Source organism: Ovis canadensis, chromosome 1 (assembly GCF_042477335.2).
Source record: "Ovis canadensis isolate MfBH-ARS-UI-01 breed Bighorn chromosome 1, ARS-UI_OviCan_v2, whole genome shotgun sequence".
NCBI lineage: Eukaryota > Metazoa > Chordata > Mammalia > Artiodactyla > Bovidae > Ovis > Ovis canadensis.
This window is the reverse complement of record NC_091245.1, coordinates 258,208,036-258,235,182: the sequence shown is the minus strand read 5'-3', so window position 1 is coordinate 258,235,182 and position 27,147 is coordinate 258,208,036. Positions and strand designations below refer to the sequence as shown.

Here is a 27,147-nt window from a genome sequence, read left to right as displayed (position 1 = left end):
GAGGGTAACAGCAAGTGCTTGAGAGAGGTAAAAATATCAGAAGTTTTCTCCACAATATAATCCAAAAGAACTGAAAGAATAAAAGCAGGGAATAAGAGCTCTCAATTGATTTACTGTTATTTATAGTTGTGGGTAGGTGTCCCTCCAGTAACGGATGACACGTATTCCACACATGGGAGGGAAAAAGACACAGGGGAGGCCAAACAAAATGTAAATTTCCTATTGACTGAGCCTCATACCATGAGTTTAAAACGCCTTGTGGTGTGCAAAGAGGTCAAGGTGAGGCTCTCATACCTCCTAAGATACCCACTCCAATATTCTTGCCTGGGAAACTCCATGGACAAAGAGGCCTGGCAGCTACAGTCCATGGGGTCGCAAAGAGTCTGACGTGACTGAGCAACTAACACTTTCACCTTCACTTTTCACAACCTGGGTTAAACAAACATCTCTTGGACTAGCCACGCAAACCATGAATCCAAAGAGAAAAATTGATGAAGTGGTCATCATTAAAATTAAAAACTTTGCTCCTCAAAAGATATTGAGAAAATTCAAGTCACAAACTGGGAGAAAATATTCACAACACATCTATCAAAAGGACTTATTTTTAGAATATGTCAAGATCTCTTATGAACCAAAAATTAAAAGACAACACAATTAAATAAAAAGGGCAAAAGATGTGAACATACATTTTGTAAGAAAAGATATGTAAATAGACGATATGCATATAAAAAGGTGCTATACATCACTAGCTAACAGTGAAATACAAGTTAAAACCACAATGAGATATGATTTCCACTCAGAAGAATGACTAAACGTTGGCAAGGATGTGGAGCAAATACAACTCTCATACATTGCTAAGAATGGGTCAATGTTCAACTACTTTGGAAAAGGGCAGTTTTCTTACAAAGCAAAGTGTACGTCTACTCAGATTCAGTTATTCCACTCCTAGTTAATTAACCAAAAGAAATTAAAACATACGATTCCACAAAAAAAACTCATATGTTAACATTGAGAGCACTCTTATTCAGAACAGCAAAAACTGGAAACAACACAAACACCCCTCAGCAGATATATGAATAGCCAATTGTGTTATATTCATTCACACAATGGAATACTACTCGGCAATGAAAACAAACTGCTGAGATTTTGTAACAAGAGATGACTCTAACAGACCATGAACCAAAGAAACTGTACATCCGGTATTAATTATTTTTATAAAATGTTCTAGGAGCAGGCAAAACTAATTTGTAGTGATAGATCAAATCACTGTGTTATTAAGGGAACTTCCTGGGGTGATGGAAACGTTCTGCATCTAACTAGGGTGATGGTTACATCGGTGTATGTATTTTTCAAAACTTAACCAACTGTACATTTAAGATCTGCATGTTTCATTATATATAAAGTTCATCTAAACTTTTTTAAAGAGGGAGGAAAAAAAAGACTCAACAATAGTTTTTACCTCTCTTTTCTAATCTCAAAAAGTTTGCAAACCATAGAAAGTTACTAGCACCAACATAAAATTTTAGAAAAAAATCATCATAAGTGACCAACAACTTCCAAATTTAAATTTCAAATATCATTCACAGGGAAATAAAGAAATCTGTTCCTAACAAATAACAGTTACAATGTAATTACTGGTAATAATAACAATGATGCTTATTTGCACTTTCCAGACACAGTTTAAAATGTTAAGAGCATCTAGTAAATTCAACTCCACACAAAGCTCCTTCCTAGTGTCTTAGCTACCTCATTCACTGAGATACTGGAACCTGTTAATGAAATTTCTAAACACCCTTCTCCTGTGACTTATTATGCCAGACTCCCAATGTATGTGAGGTGAACCCACTCTCAACATGTTCTTCAATGTTCCTTTCATTCCCCAACTCCAACAACCTTTATCCATACCAAAGTAGCCCATCTCTATGGACAGCGGGAATATACAAATTGCTTTACCTCCAGAATCTTGAACTGTAATTATCTCAGTACTTTAGTAGCTCTTCAGTTCCTTCCTTTTATTGTTAAAACAGCTGTTCTCTGGGCTCATACCTTCAGGGTCCATAATCCTCTTGTTTCTCCCACTTGATTATAGCAATCATTTCCTTGTTTTTTCCTTACTGACCTCAACCCCAATTACTGCAATTACTTTCTTAAGAGTACCCTCAACTTTCTCCCACAGCTAAGACACGCATACCCCATCTACAAACACCGGTCTTGAACTGTTTTGACTTCCCTGCTCCTTGTCTTCTCCGGTGCTCTAACTGAGTGCTGCATAATCCTGGATGAAGGCACTCCCACAAATGAGTCACTATAACATGCTTCTATGGTCAACAAATAAATATTTATAAGCTGCTGACAGTTTGGAGCCCTGTGATCCATATCTATAAACACTTAATGGCCACCAAAATAAAAACTGAAAATTTTAAATTCACTACCCTAGATTTAGGTATTGAAACTATAATATAGTAATACTGTAAAACTGTAATACAACTGCAAACAGAGTTGCTGTTTCCTGATTAGATTTTGAGAGAATTTGTTTTGAAATAGCCATTCTTTACTAAGGTAGTTATTCCTAGTTTGAAAGGATTTGAATTTCTTCAAAGAAGCCATTAAAATGAAGTTCAAATTTTCACCCATCAAATTAGTAAATCTAGTTTGCTCTGTCATAAAATATATTCCTAAACATCAATTAGCGTATCAGTGGTTAGGAAATAAAAATACCAGTACAACATATTAATAGAAACTGTGTCAGTTAACATTTGAATCTTCCCAGACATGGGGAACTAGAATAGCAGGTAAAGAACTATAACTTTCACTGGAAAAGGAAAAGACCCTCACTTAGTTCAGCTGCTGCCAGGCAGGAGTCCCCCTCAGCCCTATTTTAAGAAAGCTAAAACAGTGAAAACGAAAACTAAAAATAAGCACCCGCACAAAAGGTTCTCTGCTCAGAGGAGCACCACCAGTCTCTGTGTGGTTCCTAGTCCCAGGAAGCTGCACGTTCTCTTATGCCCAACTTGATGGCAGCCCCACCAGCTCAGAAAGCAGCTCTCATCTGCACTACCTCAAAATCATGCAAGCCAGTGATTTCCATCCTATTACTTTTTAACATCTTTACCTCTCTTCTGAAGCTGCCTCAGCCACCCTAAGTGGTTTGACCAAGCTGTTCAAGTTATCCCATAAGGTACCAATTATGCTTTTATTAGTACTTGGTTTGAAAATTGCAGAGGTCTTGAATGGTTTGCCCTTAACCTTATTTTTCCCATAATTCCTGTTATTTTTAATGATTTCGAAATCTTAAAGGTTTTTGTTTGTTAGAAATGCATTTGATGTTGGAACAGAAATGCTTATATTCTTTCAATACAATACTGAATGTTAGATAGGATGTAGCAAGCAAGCAATTTATGAACATATATCAATGATTTATAAATGTTTATACTCTAACCCAGTAAATCCAATTCTAAAAATTCATCCTTAGAAAACCAAATAGAGACACAAACATTTATGCATAAAGATATTAGTCAAAATTATATTTAAAACTGAAGAAAAGTAACAATATAAATTACCACTAACAGAGCCATGATCAATAAACTATAATACATCCATAACAGAGAACAACAGTTTTCAACAATTTCTTTGGAGGAGAGAGATGGTGTTCCAAGCCACTGCACCCTTTAGTCAAATCTCTCTCTGCTCACCCATGAGACATACTGAAATTCCCCTTTGAAGACAGGTTTTAGCCACTAAAAAAATTACTGGAAAAGACTATGAAGCCATCAATAAGACTATTATAAATAAATTTTAACAAATTGAGTTTTGCTTATAATAACATTAAATAAGGACAGGCAAGATACATACTATACATAGCAAATTTTAAATAATGTCTGTCATTTATAATGGGTCTCTTGCATAAAACAGATGTTCAATAAACATCTGGTAAATTAAACGTACATACTAATGCCATTTGCAGCAACATGGATGGACCTAGACAGTGGCATCCTAAGTGGAGTAACTCAGAAAGAGAAGGAGAAATGACATCCCTTAAATGTGGAATCTAAAAAGAAATGAGAAAAATGAACTTAGCAAACAGAGACGCACAGACTTAGAAGACAAGCTTATTGGTTGCCTGTGTTGTTTTAGTCACTAAGTTGTGTCTGACTCTTTGCGATTAAGTGAGATAGAGTCTGACTCTTTGTGATTAAGTAAGTCAGATAGAGAAAGATAAATACTATATGATATCACTTTTATGATAAATCTAAAAAATGACACAAAGGAATTTATTTACAGAACAGAAACAGACTCACAGATATAGAAAACCAGCCTGCGGTCACCAAAGGGGACAGTGTGTTTATGTGTCTGCACACGCTCAGTCGTGTCTGACTCTTGGCAACTCCCTGGACGGTCACCCACCAGGCTCCCCGTCCATGGGAGTTTCCAGGCAAGAGTACTGGAGTGGGTTGCCATTTCCTCCTCCAGGGGATCTTCCCGACTCAGGGATCTAGCCCACGCCTCCTGCATCTCCTGCACTGCACACAGATTCTTCACCCGTTGAGCCACCAGGCTATTAAAAAAGTGGGCAGAGTAAATCAGGAGTTTGGGATCAGCGTATACACACTACTATATATAAGATAAATAAACAAGGACCTACTGTATAGCACAGAGAACTATATTCAATATCTTGTAATACCCTATAATGGAAAGGAATCTAAATGAATATATACAAATTCAGAATATATATTCAGTTATAACTGAATAAATAATATATAACTGAATCACTCTGCTGTATAACTGAAACCAATATAACATGGTAAATTAACTATACTTCAATTTTTAAAAAGATTTCTAAAAAAAGACGAGAACCTTCATTTTTTAAAAGACTAAATTTATATACATAATGTATGGGCTCCATTTCTCAAAAAAGAAAGAAATACCAAAAAATATGAACAGTAATTGATTTTAAATGGTAATTTATGGGTTATGCTTTTATCCTTTTTCTTATATTTTTCATAAGAGTTAAGTTAAACTGGGAAAAATAAAAATTAATTTTCAAAATCATGTTTAAAGAAATATTCAGTCAGCTGCAGCAATTCACTAAACAAAAACCCAACTGCTGTCTAAAATAATACATGAAGGCCAGTAAAAGCTAGAGAAAAGGCCCTCAAATGACAAAATTCAATTAAAAAATCACATTGGTAGAGATAATATCTTTGATATATTAAGATTAACATAGTAATAGCAAATTACTAATGACTAAAACACCTTTCCCTCAACTTAAAATAGCCAACCAAAAGGCTGTCATTGTTGCTGTTCAGTCACTAAGTCATGTCTGAGTCTTTGTGACCCGTAGACCGTAGTCCACCAGGCTCCCCTGGGATTTCCCAGGCAAGAATACTGAAGTGGGTTGCCATTTCCTTCTCCAAGGGATCTTCCCAACCCAGGGATCAAACCCTCATCTCCTGCATTGGCAGGCAGATTCTTTACCATTGAGCTACCAGCGAAGCCCCAACCAAAAGGTAAAATTTGGAAAAGCATTACAAAGTGAAAAAGATCAAAGCTCAGAATTTCACCATTCAACAGTGACAATGGGGCTGAAATGAGAAGAAAATCCTTGAACCACCCAGGCTCACTGTCTGAATGAGGATAACCTGGGAAATCCTAAAGATGATAGGGAAGGCAACAGAGCAATAGGTTTCAGGGGAATCAGAAGTGTACCAAGAATTTATATTCCCAGACAAATTCTCATCATGTGCAAAGACAATAGATTCTCAAAAAAATACCAATTATGTATCCTCCTCCATAAAAGTCACTCCAAAACATACTGAGACATTAATAGCACTTTTATTTTTAACATGAGATCATCATTTTATACTGAGAAAAGGTTTATCATGCATAATAATTCTAGTATAATAATTATGAATATAGCTCTAAATCAAAATGTAGAATCCAAAAAAATCTCTAAATATTAGAAATGCAAAAAAAACCAATGTAATCAATTTTCCCAAAATAACAGAAATATGAGGAGAATCCAATATATGTTTAATCATGTTACGAAACTATCAGCCTATGGCTGATCTTAGCACATAGATATGTGTATCTCCATCCACAATTAATATGGAGGAGTGGACATGTAGACACATCAAGACCATACATTTAAAGGAAATTCAATTCTTCCAAAGCAACCATAAGAGATTTTAAAAAAGGTGATCAGCTATAAGGAAAAGCACAATAAGTTTGTAAAGAAGAAAATGTTTAGTCCACAACCTAACCACGGGAGGGAGGGAAAATATAACGTTATAGGTCCTGATGTACCATCTATCTCAAAGAGTTACCTGTATCCTAAGATTTCAACTGCATAAAGAAAAATGAGAACATGGAAAAATGCTGGAAAGATATTTACCAAAGACTCCCAATGCATAGTTAAATAATGTGTACTTTTCTTCTTTTTTACAGTCCTGTATACTTTCCAAATGGCGTATGTTTTTATTCAGATAATCAGGCAATAGTTAGTAAAATAAAAAGAATTTTAAACAAACTGATTTTTTTTAAAAAGATGAAATCTGTAAAGACTATGATACATGTATTCCTGAATGTAATCTTTATTCTTCCCTTCCCCATCATGCTCAAAACAATTTTTAAGAAAGAGAAAAGTAATAGACAATTGAAGACAGGATCTAGGTAATCTACTCCTTTCTAACTGCCACTAATCACTAGTGTTTCCAGTATGACCTAACAATTAAACGCAGTCTCAAAGCAGGGCCAGCAGATGGCAGGGTTTATCACTGTCTAGGAGCGGTGCTGTAGCTTCTGCAGAGAAGTAGGCCATGAGGAATGGTTAGAGAGGTAGTGAAGGAAACCGTTTATTCAGTGATGCTTTACTCAGGCAGTTGTGCACAAGCCAGGGAAAGGGCAACTTTAAGAGACCAGGAAACAGCCTGGTTCTGGTGGAAGGGAGTGACTAAGAGTAGGCTGGGGTACCCTGATCACAGCAAGGAAGTTCCAAGGGCTGAGAAAAGGACCAAGTCCAAACTGGCCATTTCAATGAGTGCCTTATTTAGAAAAGCACCAGCACAGCCACAAGTAACAAGTGAGGAAAAAAAAAAATCATAGTAATGTTAATATCCTCGAGGATAAAGGGAGGGAAATAATGAAAACAACTCACTGAGGCTCATCTTACAACTCAGTGACTCCAACAACCCTAACGGGTCAAAGGTCCTATAAGTAAATCTCAATGATATAAAAAGAGAAGAGGATGCTGAGTCACTATTCTAGGGCAAAATAATCAAAAATCAAAGTAACAAATGAAGGACATAATGCATGATAAAAGCTGGTCCCCTAATGAACAATCCAAAAAGGAAATAAAGAAAACAATTTCAATCAATTAAATTAGGAGATAAAAGTTTTATACACTGAAAACTACAAAACTGCTGAAATTAAAGAAGACCTAAGCAAATGGAAAGACATCCCATCTTCATGCACTGGAAGACTTATTATTACTATTGTTAAGGTAGCAATACTACCCAAAGGGATATAGCAGTACAATCCCTATCAAAATTGTAACTGCCCTTTTTGCAGAAAACAGAAAAGTAGATTCTCAAACTAATATGGAAATGCAAGTAGCCTCCAACAGCCAAGAGAGTCTTGAAACAGAACACGTCTGAGTTACGTTTTCCAGCTGCAAAACTTACAATAAAGCCGGAGAAACCAAGACAGTGTGGTAACAGCATAATGACAGATCTCTAGACCGATGGAAGAAAACTGAGAGTAAGGAAATAAGCCTATATATTTCTACCCAATTGACTTTTTTCCTTAGTTTTTTTTTTTTAATTTTAATGGAGTACAGTTGACTTACAATGCTTTGTTAGTTTCAGATATATGACACAGTGATTCAGTTATACATTCATTCTTTTCTAGATTCTTGAATATAGATTATCCGAGAATATTGAGTAGAATTCCCTGTGCTATACAGTAGGCCCTTGTTGCTTATCTATCTTTTCGATTAATTTTTACATAGCTTAAATTCAATAGTTAAAAAGTTTAAAGTTTTAAAGTTTTACACAATTGATACAGGTATAATCAGGCCTTTGATATAAAATATTGTGCAACCAGAGATATTGGTCACTTAGCAGTTATTGCTTCTTCCCAATCAGCATAAAAGACTTAGCCAATTAATGCAGAATTTAAGGAACCAGAAAAACACTAATTTTAAACAAACTACAAAAATATCTTGCAATGAAATTGGCAATGTTTCTCTATGCAACTTTTAAAAGGGGAAATGTGTTCTGTAGGGTAAATTTAGGTTTCTTGGCAGAGTGTTTCAATCGTGTAAACATTGGCTCCATTAGCTAGTACTGGAACAGAACAAAACCCATAGTTATTTTAACCATCATCAAAAGTGGTACTCAGTTCCTCAGGAACTATACGGTAAAGGATGTGTTATGATGCACGGCAAAGAAGCAATAGATAGGAGGGAGTGGGGCACAAGGGCAAACCTGGGAACCCCTGTAAGGCCAAGGCTGTTCATGACCTCAAAAATCCACCTGATGTCCAAGTAGACATCTAGCCTACTGATTTTTGGCAAGTGTGCCAAGACTGCTTAATGGGGAAAGAACAGCCTCTTTAACAGATGGTCCTGGGACAATTGGATATCCATATGCAAAAAGAATGAAATTACCTCAACCACATATAAAAACTGACTCAAAATAAATCAACCACCTAAATATAACACCTAAAACTATAAAACTCTTAGAGAAAAGTATAGGGATAAAATTTTATGACCTTGGATTTAACAATGGATTCTTAAATATGACACTAAAAGCAAGAGTAACAGAAGAAAAATAGATAAATTGGACTTCATAAAACCCTCTGCACATCCAAAGCCATTATCAAGGTGAAGACAACCTAGAAAATGGAGGAAAATGTTTCAAATCATCTATCTGATAAGGGTCTAGTGTCCACAATACATAAAGAACTCTTACAACCCAACAACAGAAAGACAATTTAATAATGGGCAAGGGGGACTTCCCCGGTAGTCCAGTGGTTGAGAATCCACCTTCCAACACAGAGGACGCTGGGTTGATTCCCAGTCGGGGAATTAAGATCCCACATGGGATGGGGCCACTAAGCCCACACACCACAGCTAGAGAGGGGCCTGCATGCCACAGCGAAGATCCTGTGCGCCGCAGCACAGATCCTGTGTGCTGCAACTGAGACTCACGAAGCCAAATCAATAAATATGTTTTTTTAATGGGCAGAGGACCTGAATAGACATTTCTCCAAAGAAAACACACCAACAGCCAACAAACATGTGACTATCATTTGTCATGAGAGAAATACAGATCAAAACTACAATGAGGTATCCCTTTACACTCACTAGGATAGCTTTAATTAAAAAAACAAACAGAAAACTGCAAGCGTTAGCAAGGATATGGAGAAGTTGGAACTTTTGTACACTGTGATGGGACCACAAAAAGGCTCAGTCGCTGAAAAAAAAAAAAAAAGTTTGGTGGTTCTTCAAAAAGTTAAAACAGAGAATTACTACATGACCCACTCTCAGGTATATATCCAAAATTGAAAATAGATAATCAAGTACTTAACACACACGTTCACAGCAGCACTATTCACAACAGTAAAGATGTGGCGACAACCCAAGTGCCCATCAAAATACGAAGGAATAAACAAACTCTGGTATCTACCCAGAACGGAAACTATTCGGTCATGGAAGGGAATGAAGGACTGACACGTGCCACAGTGTGAACGAACTCCCAAAACACAGCGCCGGAAAGAAGCCAGACAGAAAACGTCTCACATTTTATTAGCCCATTTGTGTGAAATATCCAGCACAGATAAATCCACATAGATAAATGGAACACAAACTGGTGGCTGCAAGAGGCTGAAGAGAGAGGAAGATGGGAAAAAACTGCTTAATGGGTAAGGACTTTTACTCTGGAGCAATCGGAATGCTTTGAAACTAGACAGGGTTGGTGGTTGCACAACATGATATATAAACTAAATGTCATTGAATTATTTCTTCACTTTACAAAGGTGAATTTTATGTCATGTGAACATCACCCAATAAATTATTATTTTTAAAAAAGAAAAGAAAAAAAGCTGACCCCTACCCCATAAATGCAAAGGGAGTGTGCTAACACTGTTTTCCAGCGACCGGAAAGGATCCTGAGGAAAATTTCACTCACAAGAGGAAATCAGGTTTCAGTTAAGCTGAGGAGAAAAAGCAGCACTGTGAAAGAGTCAGAGGAGACCTCAAAACAAAACTTGAGTTCCACAAGATAAAAATGAAAGGGCCAACAGAAAAGAGGACAGAGCAGGCCAACAAGCAGATGGAAAGTGGAACGCAACTGCTGGAGGGCAGACAGGAACAAGGGTGAGCAGTCGTGGGCTGAAAAGGCAGCACTCTAGTCTTAAAATTATAGAACTGTCCTCTCCTAAGATGAAAAACATTTCAGTTCTTCAACTATCATAACCAGACTTAAATTTCTCACTGCCAATTCTAGCATAGTAGGAATGTTACTCTCTTGTTAGAAAATATGGCATTTTATTCGTAAGTTGTTTTTAGATAACCCAAATTCCAAGCTGAAAAACGAAAGTTATTTCTATAAAACGGTCAACATCCATCAAGGAAAATTCACTTTCCCCTAAACAATTTTAAGCTCAAGCTTAATTCAAGGCTTATAATCTACATGACCTGGCCTGTGCAGCTTAAGTTCAAATAACACAACAGTTTAAAAACTATTCTAATTGATTTTAAAAGTTAACTATTGGTTTCCTAAGACCACAACAATGGTTGAACGATTAGTGCCAGTGACCAAACCACCTGTCTTCCCTGCTACCTCGCACACCTCTCAAGCAAGGCTGGAATATTAGTGTACTTGTAGGCACTCAAATGTTAGATGCATGAATGGCTGGCTATTGATAAAAATCAATGTCAAAGACGAACATGAGGAATCAGTTAAGGCAAAAAACAAAAGTATTGTAGGAACAGAACTAAAGTGGGTTTTTGCTAATGAGTAGCTGAGTGACCTTTGGCAATCAATTATTTAACCACCTTCTCCAGGCATCAACTTCCTCAACTATAAAACAAGGGAGTTAAACCAGACAAAGTTAAAGTCCCTCCTCAGCCACAAAATTCTATTATCCTATGATATCACGATGGTTTCCAAAAGTCAGCCAAAACTCTATTATTCTATGATATCATCCATGGTTTCCAAATGTTAGTCAAACTAAAGTTGAAAATTTAGTCAAGATACCCTTCTAGGTTCTGAGGACAATACGGTGTGCGAGCCAGAGGAAAAAAAAGGCTAAATCGTTTACTATGTCTGAAGCCACTAAATAGTCTGCATTTTAATCAATGCTCAAATTAAATAAATACAGAGTTCTTGTTTCAGATTTTCCTAGTTTATGGAAACTAACAAACTGAAATGGATACAATAAAGTAATAATTTGTCCACCAGAAGCTCATAAATCTAGCTATAGTCAATTATACCTAGAAAATTAGCTGAGGCCTAATATTTAACTACATCATAAGAAGAGAATTTACTAATGTTACACTGTAGGAAAGGGGCATCTTTTCTTCAACTCCTATCTAAGGATAGTAACAAAAACATAACCCATAATCTCTAGCACTGTAACATAAAATATGAAGCATGCCCTGCCACAGTGCCAGAATGTTCTATCTGGTAAAATGATACTCTGAAAAACAATTTATCATTGATCCCTGCACTATTTAAAGAAACTTATCTTACCAAGCTCATGTATTGCAAGCGCAGCGCTACAGTAGAGGTGAAGTAATTTACTCACAGTCTGACATAACCACCTTTCAATCTCTTTCATAGCCAGTTCCTAACAGGAGCACACACACACTTTCAGTCAGCTGTGCAGCCATTAGTAACTCAGAGTTGGCTGTTACAGCCAGGGAATCAAAGACACAACAGAGACTTCACAAACAGTATTCCTCCCTGCAAGCAACTCCAAGTGCAAATTGGAGTCCTTGTCCCAAAGTTACCCGAATTTTTTTTGCCCCAGGCAAGTCACTCAGCTCTCTGCTAAAAGTTAGTTGTATGAGGACAGGGATCTTTATCCGTTTTATTTCACCAAAACATGTCAAGCTTCTAAAATAAGGCCTAGTGTAAACTCAGTAAGTAATTATTCAATGAGTGATAAATGTTGCTACCTAAGGCAATCAATCAAGCAAGTGATATCTAAATGACCCTTCTAACATTCTATGATTTGAGTTTTTATACAAAAACATACAAATCCCCCACCAATAACTAAAATAAATTATTCTGAGGATTATATGGCACTTTCATATACAGCAACTACAGTAACAGACATCCTGTTATACACCGAAAAGCATCTCATTCATGAGCAAACCAACACTCAGAAACATTAATTACTTGCCTGCCCACATATAACAGAAGGAGGAGATAGATTTAAAACTCAAATATGCAGATTTCAAATCCAATATCATCCCACACCATATTATCTACTATAAACCCACATTTTTGCACATGTGCATACATGCTCACATACACAAACCTTAGAACTTTTTCTTGAAATTGGACTGAATTATCTTAACAAATAATCTAAGGAGTTAAACAACTTTTGAAAAAATGCAAACAATTGAAATGATAATCCTCGGACATTTCCACTTATGGAGGAGACAGAGTAACAGGACCAGATAAACTCTCTCATCTGAAATAATCAAACCCAGACAAATTACATGAGTTCAGAAAGGCAAAGACAGCTAGACTATGTAAGACAAATTTCCAGAGAAGAGAGAGCTGCATAGAGAGAGAATTTCCAAGATCTGCAGAGGGCTGCCCCTCCAGCCTTTGGCTGAGTACTAATCAGAGCATGCATCAGGAAGCTACACAGAACAGAGTAAAAATAAAAGGTTAACAGAGTGTAACACTTCATAGGTTCTGGAATATCACCTTTTCACATCTACCAGACTGGAAAACCTCCTGAGTCACAGGAGAAAGTACACAGAAAGGTCTTGATTCAGAAATACTTAGACCTACACTGAGCCTGCTCCTGTCCTATCTAACAAGTCTAAATACCTAGACCTAAAAAAAAAAATAAATAAAAAAAAATAAAAAAAATAAATAAATACCTAGACCTGAAAAGATCAAACTATTTCCAAGTAACTTAACTGAGCACCAGAATAAAACCTAAAAATATTTACAGAAATATAAAAATATCCAGGACCCAACAGGACAAAATTCATAATGCCTGTATCTAGTCAAAAACTACCAGGCATGCAAAAAAGCAAAACAGATCAACTGAAACCAATGCGGAACTGGGAGATGTTAGAATCAGCTGACATTAAAACAACTACTGTAACTGTACCCCCACAAAAAGTCAAGAAGAAATATGGAAGACGTAAAAAGACCCAAATCAAATTTCTAGAGATGAAAAAATACACTGGCTAGGGTTAACAGCAGATTAGCATTTCAGAAGATTAGAAATCTGTTTTCCAGCTTTTAATTATTTTGCCAGAATCTCTGTTGAATATTTTATATCCTTCAGCTGTACTGTGGACCAGCAGTCTGCTGAGACAGCTACGTGCCAAGCCACAAGGTAGCCTTAGTGAAGCAGGGACACTAGAGAATTTGATGCGTACAGTGGTCACATGGTTTACATATGGTACAGAGCTATGGAAGCCAAGGTGGGGACATCTCAACGCGGAGCGGAGTTCAAGGGAGAGAGAGTTGGGAAAATTAGGCAACTTCAAAGGAAGCTATTATAACTAATTTATTTACACTTCCATTCGCAAGTTGAATCCAATATCCTTTTGGATAATAACTAAGTGAGCAAAGGGAAATGATCAAAAGAATGACGACTCCAGCAAGGCACAAGATGGGGAATTAAAAAAAAAAAAAGCATGATTCATTCACTTACTCATTCACTGAATTTTAACTGAACAGTACCTGACTATGTGCCAGGTACTGTTTCAGGTGCTGGGGATACAGAGCAAAACAATATAAAAGGGTCTCTACTCAAACAGAATTAACTGTCCTACAGAGGGAGATAGAAACAACAAAAGTCAAGTGTTAGCCTCTCAGTCGTGTCTGACTCTTTGCAACCCCTTGGGCTGTAGCTCGCAGGCTCTGTCCATGGAATTCTCCAGGCAACAATATTGGAATGGGCAGTCCCTTCTCTAGAGGCTCTTCCTGACCCAGGGATTCAATCCAGGTCTCTGGCACTGCAAGCAGATTCTTCACCATCTGAGCCACCAGAGAATCCCACCTAAAAGAAAACAAAAGTGACAGAACAGAGTGGCACTGAAGGTCAGCCCTAGAGAGGCAAAGCTCGCTGAGGAGGGAACACTAAGCTGAGACCCAGAAGGCTCCAGCCACGAAAAGATCCGAGGTAAGTACATAAGGCAGAGCAAGAGTTGACTGCAGACCCTAGGGTGAGAAGAACTTGGCACCGAAGGAACTAAACAGCGGTGTGGTGGGGTGCAGCGACAAGAGAAGAAGCAGGTGGCAGGCAAGAGTCTCCATGTAAACATTAATTTATAAAGCAGGAAGACTAAAGCCTAGATATACGATATTTATGAATCACTGTTAATTTCTTAGGTGTGATCTTGGTTATTACAAATTTTTAAGAGTCCTTATCTTTTAGACACACACACCGAAGAATATTTTATGCAATTTTCTGAGTTTGCTTCAAAATAATCCAAGCAGAAGACGAGGGGAAGTGATGACAAGGGAGCGGACTGGGAGTGGGGAGGTACCGAACAAACAAAACTGGCCCTGAGTTGATAACTGTTGAAATTGGATAATGGATACATAGAATTTCATTATACTAGTCTGTCTACTCCTGAATGTTCAAAATTCTCCATAATAAATACATTTTTTAAAAGCAAACTTACTTAAAATATAAGTAGAGGTATTAATAAACAGAAATGCCCCCTTCACAGGGGAATTTTCAGGGCTGCAAAATTATTCTGTATGATACCACAGTAGATGCATTTGTCAAAAGCCATGTAATTACAACAGAATAAGCTTTAATGCAGCCATGAAATTAAAAGACGCTTACTCCTTGGAAGGAAAGTTATGACCAATCTAGATAGCATATTGAAAAGCAGAGACATTACTTTGCCAACAAAGGTCCGTCTCATCAAGGCTATGGTTTTTCCAGTGGTCATGTATGGATGTGAGAGTTGGACTGTGAAGAAAGCTGAGCACTGAAGAATTGATGCTTTTGAACTGTGGTGTTGGAGAAGACTCTTGAGAGTCCCTTGGACTGCAAGGAGATCCAACCAGTCTATTCTAAAAGAGATCAGTCCTGGATGTTCTTTGGAAGGAATGATGCTAAAGCTGAAACTCCAGTACTTTGGCCACCTCGTGTGAAGAGTTGACTCATTGGAAAAGACTCTGATGCTGGGAGGGATTGGGGGCAGGAGGAGAAGGGGACGACAAAGGATGAGATGGCTGGATGGCATCACCGACTCGATGGACGCAACTCTGAGTGAACTCCCGGAGTTGGTGATGGACAGGGAGGCCTGGTGTGCTGCAATTCATGGGGTCGCAAAGAGTCGGACACGACTAAGCGACTGAACTGAACTGAAGCCTTAATGTCTGCAAACTTTTTACAAATTCAGGGGGCAGGAGGAGTTGGATGAAGGTAGTCAAAAGCACAAACTTCCAGTTATAAGATAAGTAAGTATTAGGGGTATAATGTATAACATGATAATTAACACTGCTATATGCTATATATGAATGCTGTTAAGTAAATTGAAGAATTCTCACCACAAGGGAAAACACTTTTTTTCTATTTCTTTAATATTGCATCTACATGAGATAATCGTGTTCACTAAACCTACTATGGTAGTTATTTCATGATGTATGTAAGTCAAATCATTATGCTGGCCATGTTAAACTTACACAGTGCTGTATATCAATTATATCTCAATAAAACTGGAAGAAAAAAAATCCACCTATGATCCACCTCCCAGAATTCTGGAAATAAAAGCAAAAATAAACAAATGGGATCTAATTAAAATTAAAAGCTTCTGCACAACAAAGGAAAATATAAGCAAGGTGAAAAGACAGCCTTCTGAATGGGAGAAAATAATAGCAAATGAAACAACTGACAAACAACTAATCTCAAAAATATACAAGCAACTTACACAGCTCAATTACAGAAAAATAAACGACCCAATCAAAAAATGGGCCAAAGAACTAAATAGACATTTCTCCAAAGAAGACATATGGATGGCTAACACACATTTGAAAAGATGCTCAACATCACTCATTATTAGAGAAATGCAAATCAAAACCACAATGAGGTACCACTTCACATCAGTCAGAATGTCTGTGATCCAAAAATCTGCAAGCAATAAATGCTGGAGAGGGTGTGGAAAAAAGGGAACCCTCTTACACTGTTGGTGGGAATGCAAACTAGTACAACCACTATGGAAAACAGTGTGGAGATTCCTTAAAAAATTGCAAATAGAACTGCCATATGACCCAGCAATCCCACTGCTGGGCATACACACCGAGGAAACCAGAACAGAAAGAGACACATGTACCCCAATGTTCATCACAGCACTGTTTGTAATAGCCAGGACATGGAAACAACCTAGATGTCCATCAGCAGATGAATGGATAAGAAAGCTGTGGTACATATACACAATGGAGTATTACTCAGCCATTAAAAAGAATACATTTGAATCAGTTCTGATGAGATGGATGAAACTGGAGCTGATTATACAGAGTGAAGTAAGCCAGAAAGAAAAACACCAATACAGTATACTAACACATATATATGGAATTTAGAAAGATAGCAATGATGACCTTGTATGCAAGACAGCAAAAAAGACACAGATGTGTATAGCGGACTTTTGGACTCAGAGGGAGAGGGAGGGGGTGGGATGATTTGGGAGAATGGCATTGAAACATGTATACTATCATGTAAGAATCGAATCATCAGTCTATGTCCGATGCAGGATACAGCATGCCTGGGGCTGGTGCACGGGGATGACCCAGAGGGATGTTGTGGGGAGGGAGGTGGGAGGGGGGTTCATGTTTGGGAACGCATGTACACCCGTGGTGGATTCATGTCAATGTATGGCAAAACCAATACAGTATTGTAAAGTAAAATAAAGTAAAAAAATAAATAAATAAAAATTTTAAAAAAAGAAAGAAAAAAAAATCACGTAGGAGGTCAGAGAATCTGACCTGATGATATACAGAATGTAATAGATGCTCCCTTCCAGAAGCAGCTTTAAGGGATTCAGATGTACCCATAAGCTTTCATCAAGAGGCCCTGCAAAACCCTCAAAGTCTAAGAACCCCCATCAGAGTACACAAAACTTAGTATATGTGGGATCCATACCCTTGTCTAGGGAAAGGCTCTAAGGTTTTCACAAAATAAGTTGAGAACCACTGATATTTCTCTTGACAGTGACTTCCTAGCTGAAAAGCGAGTTTCCATTGTTTTTAAACCTAATGCCATTTTGGCCTTCCCTGCAAGGACATTACTATGCAGCCATTACCACAAATAAGTTACCACCAGTGAATTTTACGATTCTGAAAGAAAGTTGTGACAGATACTCAAATAACAAGAAAGATGGCAAATTATGTCTAAGTCTCCTTTACAATTTCACCTTGTTAAAATACTGTATTTCATTTAGTCTAAATGCACCATTATTTTTTGTGCCATTAAGAAAGAGAAAAGGCTGTCAATTACCTGATGACTCACCACTGATTGTAAAATGATTCCAATTTCAGAGATGTTCAAATGTGAAAAAGCCGTACATCTTATAATTCATGAGACATACTGTCCAAAAACCTCATTGGCTGGACCCCATCTCAGATCTCCTAAACAAATTGCTCAGAGTAGGTCTCTGAATCTGTATTTTGTTTAAGCCCCTCGGATGACTCTGGCTGGATAAAGACTATGTAAACTGTTAACTTTCAGAGGCAGCATAGTAGAGAAAGCATGCACTTTAGAGTCATACAGGCCCAGACATCTCTGTGACCTCCAGCAAACTGTGTAATTTCCCAGAGTCTCAGCTTTATCTATTAAAAAATGCCAATGCCATCTACTGCCAACAGTTGATAAATAAAAGAAATTAAGTGAAACTGATGACACAGAGCAAGACATATTTATATAAGAACACGTTCATTATTTATGAACAAGATAGAACATATTTGTCTTAAGAACAAGAATGAGACCTCTGAAATTACTTTTCAAAAATAGTCTGCCACTCAACACTGTTAACACACAGTTGAGAATTTTCAGTAAATGGTTTATTATGTAATTCAGCAATACACACATTTGTTTTGGCACACCACATTTTTAGAGGTCCTACATAAATAAAGCTGTTTATAACATCTTGATTAGAAAATATTATACTTGGTATACATCAACAATAACACAGAAAAAAAACATAGTTTTAAGCGTAATACAATTTCAGAGTAGGTAATGGCTCTATTTCATGTCAAGGTTTTGTTTTGTTTTAGTACATATAGCTGGCAAGTTTTTTCAGAACACTGGCATAACTGTGTTAAAACCCCAAAAGTAGTCATGTGGAACTTCTCAATTCAGGATGCTCAAAAAACACAAACAAACACCCATGTTTCATTTGTTTCTAAAGTGACCCTTAAAGTCCAAACAGTATTTCAGGCAGCACCTTCAGAACAGACGAGTCACTCAGGATGTGACTCACAGGAGACAGGTTTAGCCATAACTGGACAGTTCTCCCACATGTGTAGAATGAAGATGGGGAAAAAAAATTCAAAACCCACAACTGCAGGATGTCTCAGTGTTGCTCTCCCAAAGAACACATGGATTCAAATTAACACTGTATCAATACCACCAACCCTACCCAAAACATCCAGGCTTAGGAGCATGCTGCAGGGCGCTAACCCACCTCCACCAGCACCCACCTCCTCAGAGTCTGAGCAGCAGCAGGACAGGCCCCACAGCAGCAGAAAGAACACGCTCACTGCTCCCCCACCCCAAACACTAGAGGTTGAAAAGGAAGAGAGTGCTGGGAGAAAAACGGCTCATCTCATTTTTCTTTTCCTTCAACCATTTTCAATAAGAAAAAGCTGCCCAAATCTGAAACTTTGATTCCTCTCTGCCTCCTCCCTTTTCTTTAGCCCTCCATTCTCCCCAACTGAGTCTTCTCCAAACTCCCTGTGAGTTCCCCATAAACCCATCCCACACCCTCAACTGCCCTAGCTGATCCCCTAGTGGCTCAGATGGTAAAGAATCTGCCTGCAACATGGGAGACCTGGGTTCAATCCCTAGGTTGGGAAGATCCCCTGGAGGAGGGCATGGCAACCCATTCCAGTATTCTTGCCTGGAGAATCCCCATGGACAGAGGAGCATGGCGGGCTACAGTCCATGGGGTGGCAAAGAGTCAGACACGACTGAGCGACTAGCACAGCACAACAAGGCTGACTCTGTTCCATTCCCCTGATCCATCTTTCCAGCCTGCAAGCCACACTTTGACTGGGGCCAAAGCTGTCTTCTCTATAACCCTTCTGTGTACTCTCCTTTCCTAAATTCTATAGTTTCACGTTACCTATAAAATAAAATTCAAATTCCTAATCTAATTTCAACCTACCTCTCAGCTTTATATTCTGCACTCCCTGGTTTTGCCAAATTCTCTCATCTTAGCCACATTAAATTGTCCCTACTCCTTGAGTTCACACATACCTGCTTCCATACATCTCTGGCTTTGTGCTATTTTTTCTGCCTGACATGAAACGCTCCTCTTTTCTGTCTTTCAAGCTCATCTTTGGAGATGAGACTCAAATGTCCCCTTTTCTAGAAAAACCTTCCCTAAACCCCATAAGACCCTCCACCCTTCTACAGTCAAAGGCAATCATTCCCACGATAACTTACATCAATCAGAAGTATAACTCATATCTTAATGTTAGAGTTGTAGCTACAACTGTTAGTCTCTCCTACGAAATTTCGAGTTCCTTAAGAGAAGGAATTTAGTAACTTTGAATTGCCATTTTCTACCACAGTATGTGGTACCCGGTTGGGCTTCAAAAATTTTTACTGGACTAATTCGAGAAGCAATGATCTCAACTAGTATTAAACTGATTTTAAATAAGATGTTAACAATGCTTAACTCTTCCAGAGGGTACTTTATTTTAATGGAGAGGCAGTTATCCAGAGTGAATTCCTAATTGGTGGGAGGCAGAGTCTGTTCTCGGAAGTCCCCTATACTCCTACAGATGCCCTACCACCAGCATCTCTGCTATCACGACCAGTTTATACCATACCCCCCATCCATCAGCAAATGTTTCCCACACCCTAGCACTGCCCCAGCCACAGACTATTTTCACCAGCTCTGGACTTCCAGGGAACTCAACTATCAGAATTACCAATTAGCAAACAGGAGAGAACGTGGATAATAGTGAAGACAAATGAGCACGTGTGGCAGCAGGCTTGTCAATTCTACTCCTTAAGAGTTTCAGTTAATCACAGCTCCTCCAGAGCTGACAGAGAGGCAATATAGATTCTGGCCTGGGTTAAGACCTGGCCCTCTACTCACTGCCCAAAGGGCCCCAAATCAGAGTCCTCATTAGTAAAATGGGGAATCGAATGCCAACACTGCTGCCTAAGCAGGCCCTGGGGCAAATAAAGGGATTCCCCATAAAGCTTCTGAGCTTTTGGAGTCTCTATACCAATAGACCTCCATCAAGACTGCATGCCCTACTACCAGGGGATGAGCTGGTTACATACTTCCTTCAAATCTGTAACAATACATACCCAAAACAGGCATTATTTTGTACCTGACATAGGGAAAAGATTTTAACGTGTCAGCAGCACTATAAAGTGTCAACCATTACTGTGATCACCACCACTACTCTTCCTAATATTGTTATTACCAAAAAACTACACATCACCAGCTCTTAACAGTCAAAGCCCAACCCTAACTTCCATTTACACACTGTGATCACTAGCCTTTAACCCCAGCTTCCTAGGACTCCTCTAAAATGACAGTAATGAAACCACAAAGATATTAAACTACAAAGGGAAAGTAGACAACAACCCATCAAATATTTCAACAAACCTTTGCATGATGTGCTCGTGTGTGCTTAGTCGTGCCCAACTCTTTGTGACCCTATATGCAAGATGCGACACGGCTGAAGGAGTGGTCAGTGCTTCTCAGGACCCCTGGAGGGACTCAGCCCTGGATGCACCAAGGGCCACCAGCCTGAGGCTCTAGCCTGTCAAAGGAGGAGCCACGGATGAGGGGCATTCAAACCTGTTGGGCCCCCAGGTCTGGCAGTTAACGCAAAGTTTTTCTCTGAAGAAACTGAACCACAGAGACAAGGGAGTTGTAAACAGAAGTCCAAGTCTACAGCCTGAATAACGGCACCCTCCATCTCTCCCCAACCTGATAATCCAAACCCAGGCAGCACATCTGAGGCAGCAGACTGGAGGTGTCTTCCCCACAGACGCTGACTAGTCCTAAAGAAGAGGGGAAGGTGCTGATAGGAGGCTCCCAGTGAAAAGCCCACTCGCACCCCATGAGAGGCCAGGAGACCTCTCACACACATACACACAAGCTTGCTCTCCCATAATCAACTTTTCAGAATCTCACTCTTAATTAATTACAGACATGGAAGGATCAACAGATATAATTTACATGAACAGAAAAAGAACTCTGAAATAAACGGCACATTGGAGGAAGCAGAAGAAATATTTTTAAAATATTAAATATACAGAAAAAATTAAAAACAACATACGCCTGAAAGATAAATGAAGATAATACATCCATAAAATTAGAATAAAATGAAATTGAAACAGGGAACAGAAGGAATTCTAAAATTTAAAATCATTAAGATTTTTAAAATACAAGAGCTTAGAGGACAAAACTGAGAAAATTTCCACCTCCTTCCACCTCCAAATATAAAGATATAAATAAGAGGCAACATAAGTTAAGGGTATCTGAAGATCAATTACAGGAGATTCAATAACCAAACCAATAGACATTTCGGAAACAAACAAAAAGTGATGGACAGGAAATTATCAGAAGTAACAGGCATTCTTTAAAACTGAAGGATATGAGTCTCTAGATTGAAAGGGCTGACTAAGACAAGAGGAACCACAGACAGGAGAAGGGGCCACAGAGAAGCTTATAAAATCACAGAATTTCTTAAAGACAAAGACCCTAAGCTCAAACAACAAAGAAGAAAAGCATCAGAATGCCTTTGGATTTTTCATCAGAAACCCTTAAAGCCAGGTAACTGTGAAAAATGCCACCAGAAGTAGCAAAAACATATGTATTTTTTTCTGTCTGATATGTAAATTCTGTCAAATCACCTAAAAGCATGAGGACAGGATAGACATCTCCAGACGTACCAGGCCTGAAATAATTTACCTCCCATGCACTCTTCTCGGGAAGCTACTGAGGATACACTTTAGTAAAATGAAGCAAACCAAGAAAAAGAAAAGGCAGGAGATCCAGGGAACAGAGGAAAAGCGTACAGAGGACAGAAGAGAAGGGTACAGAATCTGCAGAGAAAACAAGCTTGCTGTTTTCTCCCTCCAAAACAAGGAGGCTCTATGAGGAAAACAAGTGGAACTGATAGATGATTTGATGTGTTACTTGAAAAAAAATATCAAAAGGCATTTAATATATTTCTTGGAGTGTATGAGAGAATGTAGCCATAGATACAGAATACACTAACCAAAAAGTTTAAGCCTCTTATTTGTTCCAGGAAAAACAAAAGCGTTTTGGAAATGAAAACATAACCATTTATGGGTCACCATTTAACTCAGAAGTGAATTTATATTTATGTGTGTGTGTGTGTATACATACATGTATACATACAATTATGTATAATAAAAATTTATAATATAAATATATACACAATAATGTAAATATAGACTGCTGGTTTTACTAAAAACAATGAACTAAGCACGGGGGTTTGGGAATGAGAAGAGAGCAACTGCTCAGTTATTATACTAGGATATCTACACTGATATCAAAATATGAAAAGTAAAAAAACAGGGGAAAAAAAAAGAGCTAGCTTGGGAAAGCAGCTTCCACTGGAAAGTAGGGCCTGGAAGATGAAAGGCCAAAAGCAGAAGACTATTGCTTTTTAAGTCTTTTAGCGTTACTGATTTTTTTAAAACTATGTGCATGTATGAACTGCATTTAAAAAAAAAATTATTTTCATGACAAAGACAATTAGTTCCATTTAGTTCAATTTATGAAGTCAACTACCAACTTCATTTATAAGTTTCGCACTTGGCAATGCAAATCCGTTGTCTTAGAATATAGACACTGTATAATATAGAATATTATACAGTGATGGTTAGTTTCTCAAATTAGCTTTTAGAAGGCACGTAAATCATAATGATACAAAACCATGACACAAGCAGTCTTAATAAGAGTTCCTATAGGAAACTGCATTCTGAGAACTCAGTACACCTGGTACACATCACCCCACCCACTTGCTCTTTTCCAGCCAGGAGTAGCCAAGGAATACTTCCAAGTTAGAATGGAAGAATAGATAAAAGAAGAAGAGGACCTGGATCTGTGCAGGATGGAGAGTCAAGAGACCCACTATAACAGATCAACTCTTTCTGTATTAAGGAAAATACTACAGGTCTCCCCTGTCCCAGAGGTGACTGAGGTTTTGATCAGCAAGGAAATTCTTTCTCCCTTCTTCCCAATGGCTCATTCCTGGGCATAAATTGGATGTTTATCAATCAGGTAACAAATACAACGCTTCAAGTATTAATTAGCAATTATTCTTTTCCACCACACCATAATCAAACTTCTATTATAAATATCTTCATTTCATTCAATGAAACTTTGTGGTCTATGTCAACACTACGTTTGATTTTTTTTAAAAAGATTATTAAATGTGTGGCCTTGAGCAAGTTACTTAAAAGTCTCACTTTCTTCATCCTTAAAATGGGGATAATAATATTCACCTCACTGGGTCACAAGAAAATTAAAGAAAATACCGTGTATAAAAGATGGAGGAGCAAGTATATGGCAGGCACTCCATGTCAGCCTCTGGTTGTCCCCTGTCCCTTTCCTCAATCCAGTTCAGCTGGAGACCCAACTCCTTGGGTCTCCATGACTGCAGCATGCCAAGCTTCCCTGTCCTCCTGGAGATGATTTCTTACATATAAACAAAGCCACAAATTATATACACATTTTCAACCAAAAAATCTTTACAAAATCATGCACAATACATAGTAGTTTTTAAATGAGTAAATCACTATTTTAAAAATATTTTTTAATTAATGTGATGGGTTAATTTATACACAGTATTTTTCCTAAACCTTAGTCTTGCTTCAAGCACTAATCCAATTTGCAATTTTCATTCAGCTAAACGAAATTCTGCTAATTCTGCTAGACTGCAAAGAGGATTTAGAATGGCAGGACATTACAAAAACACAGCATTCTTCTTTGGTTAAAGACTACAAACCCATATATGCAACAATGTCTAAACAGTCTGCTTAAAAGCAATTCCATTTTAACACTACGTCGACTTCAACAGGCTTCAAGAAAGTCTTATGACTTTTAAAAAACAGAATAAAATGATAGGTAAAAGAATAATTTTTCCCATCAAAAACTCAGATGTACCACAAATCTGAGATGAAATAAAGACGGGGAAAAAAAAACAAACTGCTCTTTGGCCCATAATACACAAAAGAAAGTGAATATCTAGGTATCTGCAAGTACCAAAGACTTCCTATTTGGGGCCATTTCTATTAGACCTTCCTCTAAGGGGTTACTTCCAGAATCCACAAAGTCATATTTTTAAAATTAATTCCCCAATAACAAAACTATTTAGGTAGAACAGAACCACCAGCTGACCCAAAGCCAAGTTCTCCTTTCCTTAGAAGGTATCAACGAAGAAGAGTGGCCCAGAAATACAGGACCAGTCCAAACTCCACCATATCCAAGACAAAAACCAAGGTACTGAAGAAGCTAAAAGGTCTGGCACCTGGAGATTCATTCACTATTATAAAATAGGCTCATCGTCCCTGATCTGGAGACTGCCTCGAACACGTAGCGCCCTTATAACCAATTTCTTTCATTTAAAGAAAATATAAACCTATGATAGCAGCAACGTATCAGCACAGTAGTGTGGCCTCTACCAGGGCATCAAATTCACTGCAGTTCCTAAATAAAACGTGGATTTCGAGTACCCAAAGTCCAGGGCCCTAGAGCGACACGTATAGGAAGGGTCAAAGAAACTTGGAGCGGCGGGGAAGAGTGCCTCTGGGGAATAAGGCGAAAGGCTGAAGAGGCTGTAAGCAGGCTGGAATGGAGTAGCTCGCCGGCGGCCGAGGGGTCCCCGGGTCTTTAGGCGGCTTGGGAAGTAGGCCGGAAGGCTGGCCCGGGGTCGGGGGCGGGCAGGGACCACACCTCCCGGCCAGCACAGCAGGCAAACGCCGGGGCCCGGAGGCGACCCTGGAGCTGGGACCGACCCGCCCGCGGTCCAGCGCGCGCGGACTGGGCCGGAAGCACCCGGGCCCGGGCCGACCTGCCCGCCCTGGCGCAGGCGTCCCCACTCACCGATGAGCCGGCGCACCTCATCCTCGCTCAGGTAGAGGCTCACGCTGGGCCCCGCGGCCGCGGGCGGCAGCGCCGGGGGCCGCGAGGCCGGGGCGGCAGCGGCGCCAGGCGTGGGCAGCAGCGGCAACAGCGCGAGCAGGAGCAGCAGCGGCGGCGGCGGCGGGGCCTTCAGGCCGCGGGTCCCCGGGAGGCGGCCCTGGCCCGGCGGCCCCGGTCCCGCCGTCCCGCGCATGGCCACCGCCGCCGCCGCTGAGGAGAAGCGTGGGCCGCCCGCCGCGCCGCCGCCGCCCACCCCCGGCCCCGAGCCCCTCACAGCCCCGAGCCGGGGGCGGCCGCCCAGCTCATCGCGCCGCCGGCCCGTGGCAGCCGGCCGCCGCTTCAGACCGCCGGAGCGCGCCGCCGCCGCCGCCGCCTCCTCCTCTTCGGCGGCATCGTCCGCCGCGGGGAGCGGGTCGCGGTAACGCGCGCGCGCGCCGCCGCCGCCGCCCTGAGAGCGCGCACGCACGCACCGCCTCCTCTGTGCGGACCTCGAACCTCGCGAGGAGCCCTTTGGTTTCCCAGTAGCATTGCTGGCCTAGGACTCTCCGATCACCCTCTAAAGGAACCAGTCCTCGCCCCACGTTGTCACTAGCCTGATGTTTGCTTGCCTATTGTCTGTAACACACACACACCCGCCCAGGATGGAGGGTCGTGGCAGGCAGGCCCAGGCCGCGGCTGCAGCAGACCAGGCTCCCAAATCCAGGGGATTGCGTGGATGAGGCCGTGGATTGCGAAAGAGAAACATGCTTTTCGTTTGGAGAGAAGATGGAGACAAATAGAAATCACCTTTTATCCTACCAACAGAGGTCAACACTAACATTTCTCCGTCTGTCTTTATGGGTATATACTATATACTTTTATTTTCCGAGATCTTGTTCAGCAAACTTTTTAACCTTATTTCTACATGTGACAAATTTTTATTTTTTATAATCGTTCTGCATCTCTATAATCAACCTGCATTTGGGGTCGTTAACATATGGTCCGTGCTGGACTTTGACAGCTCTCCCCCGCCATATGAAATTGTGTGCAAAAGTGTGTTCTGTGTGTGGCCTTGAGCACACACAGAAGTGATATGGACATCTCAATTGTTGTAGGGAGTCCCTGTCCTTCAAAGAGGTTGAGAATCACAGATACACCTGGTCTTTTTAAAGGCGATCCAGCGAGCTGGTGCGCCTTGTAATGTCATGACCTGTCGCAGTGAAACCTGCTCCAGATGCTGCCTCTCTTCTGGAGGCTTCCAAGCATACTTGCCGGTCTGGGTCACCTAGTCCCTGTAGGCAGGTCTCTGCCTTGACCCGTCATGCTTCCCACCAGGCCTGCGCCCCTACAAACAGCTGCTCCCTGCCAGGCCCAGCTTCAGTGAGCAGTTGCTGCACCAGTGGTGAGCCCCTGACAGGGTGCTATTTTTATCCTCTGGGGAGAGTGGGGGAAGTCCTGGAACTTGGTATTCTTCTCTATGGAGAGGGATGGATTCCAATTAAACTGCCCTTGATAAAGTGTTTCCAAATAGGAAAAGGAGTAAGTCAAGGCTTTATATTGTCACCCTGCTTATTTAACTTATATGCAGA

The 27,147-nt window shown here is 39.8% G+C and overlaps 1 protein-coding gene across 2 annotated transcripts in view; it reads right to left on the bottom strand.

Annotated features, from left to right (window-relative positions):
• RYK (receptor like tyrosine kinase) overlaps positions 1–26,029 on the bottom strand; it is a 111,754-nt gene extending 85,725 nt beyond the window's left edge. The window contains exon 1 of one of the 2 annotated variants that reach the window (XM_069565361.1): positions 25,541–26,029. In XM_069565361.1, the coding sequence (XP_069421462.1) occupies positions 25,541–25,772 (232 nt within the window). In that variant the 5' untranslated portion in view covers positions 25,773–26,029. The remainder of the gene's footprint in view (positions 1–25,540) is intronic. The other variant, XM_069565358.1, reaches the window with a different exon arrangement.
• Between the last annotated feature and the right edge of the window lie 1,118 nt (positions 26,030–27,147).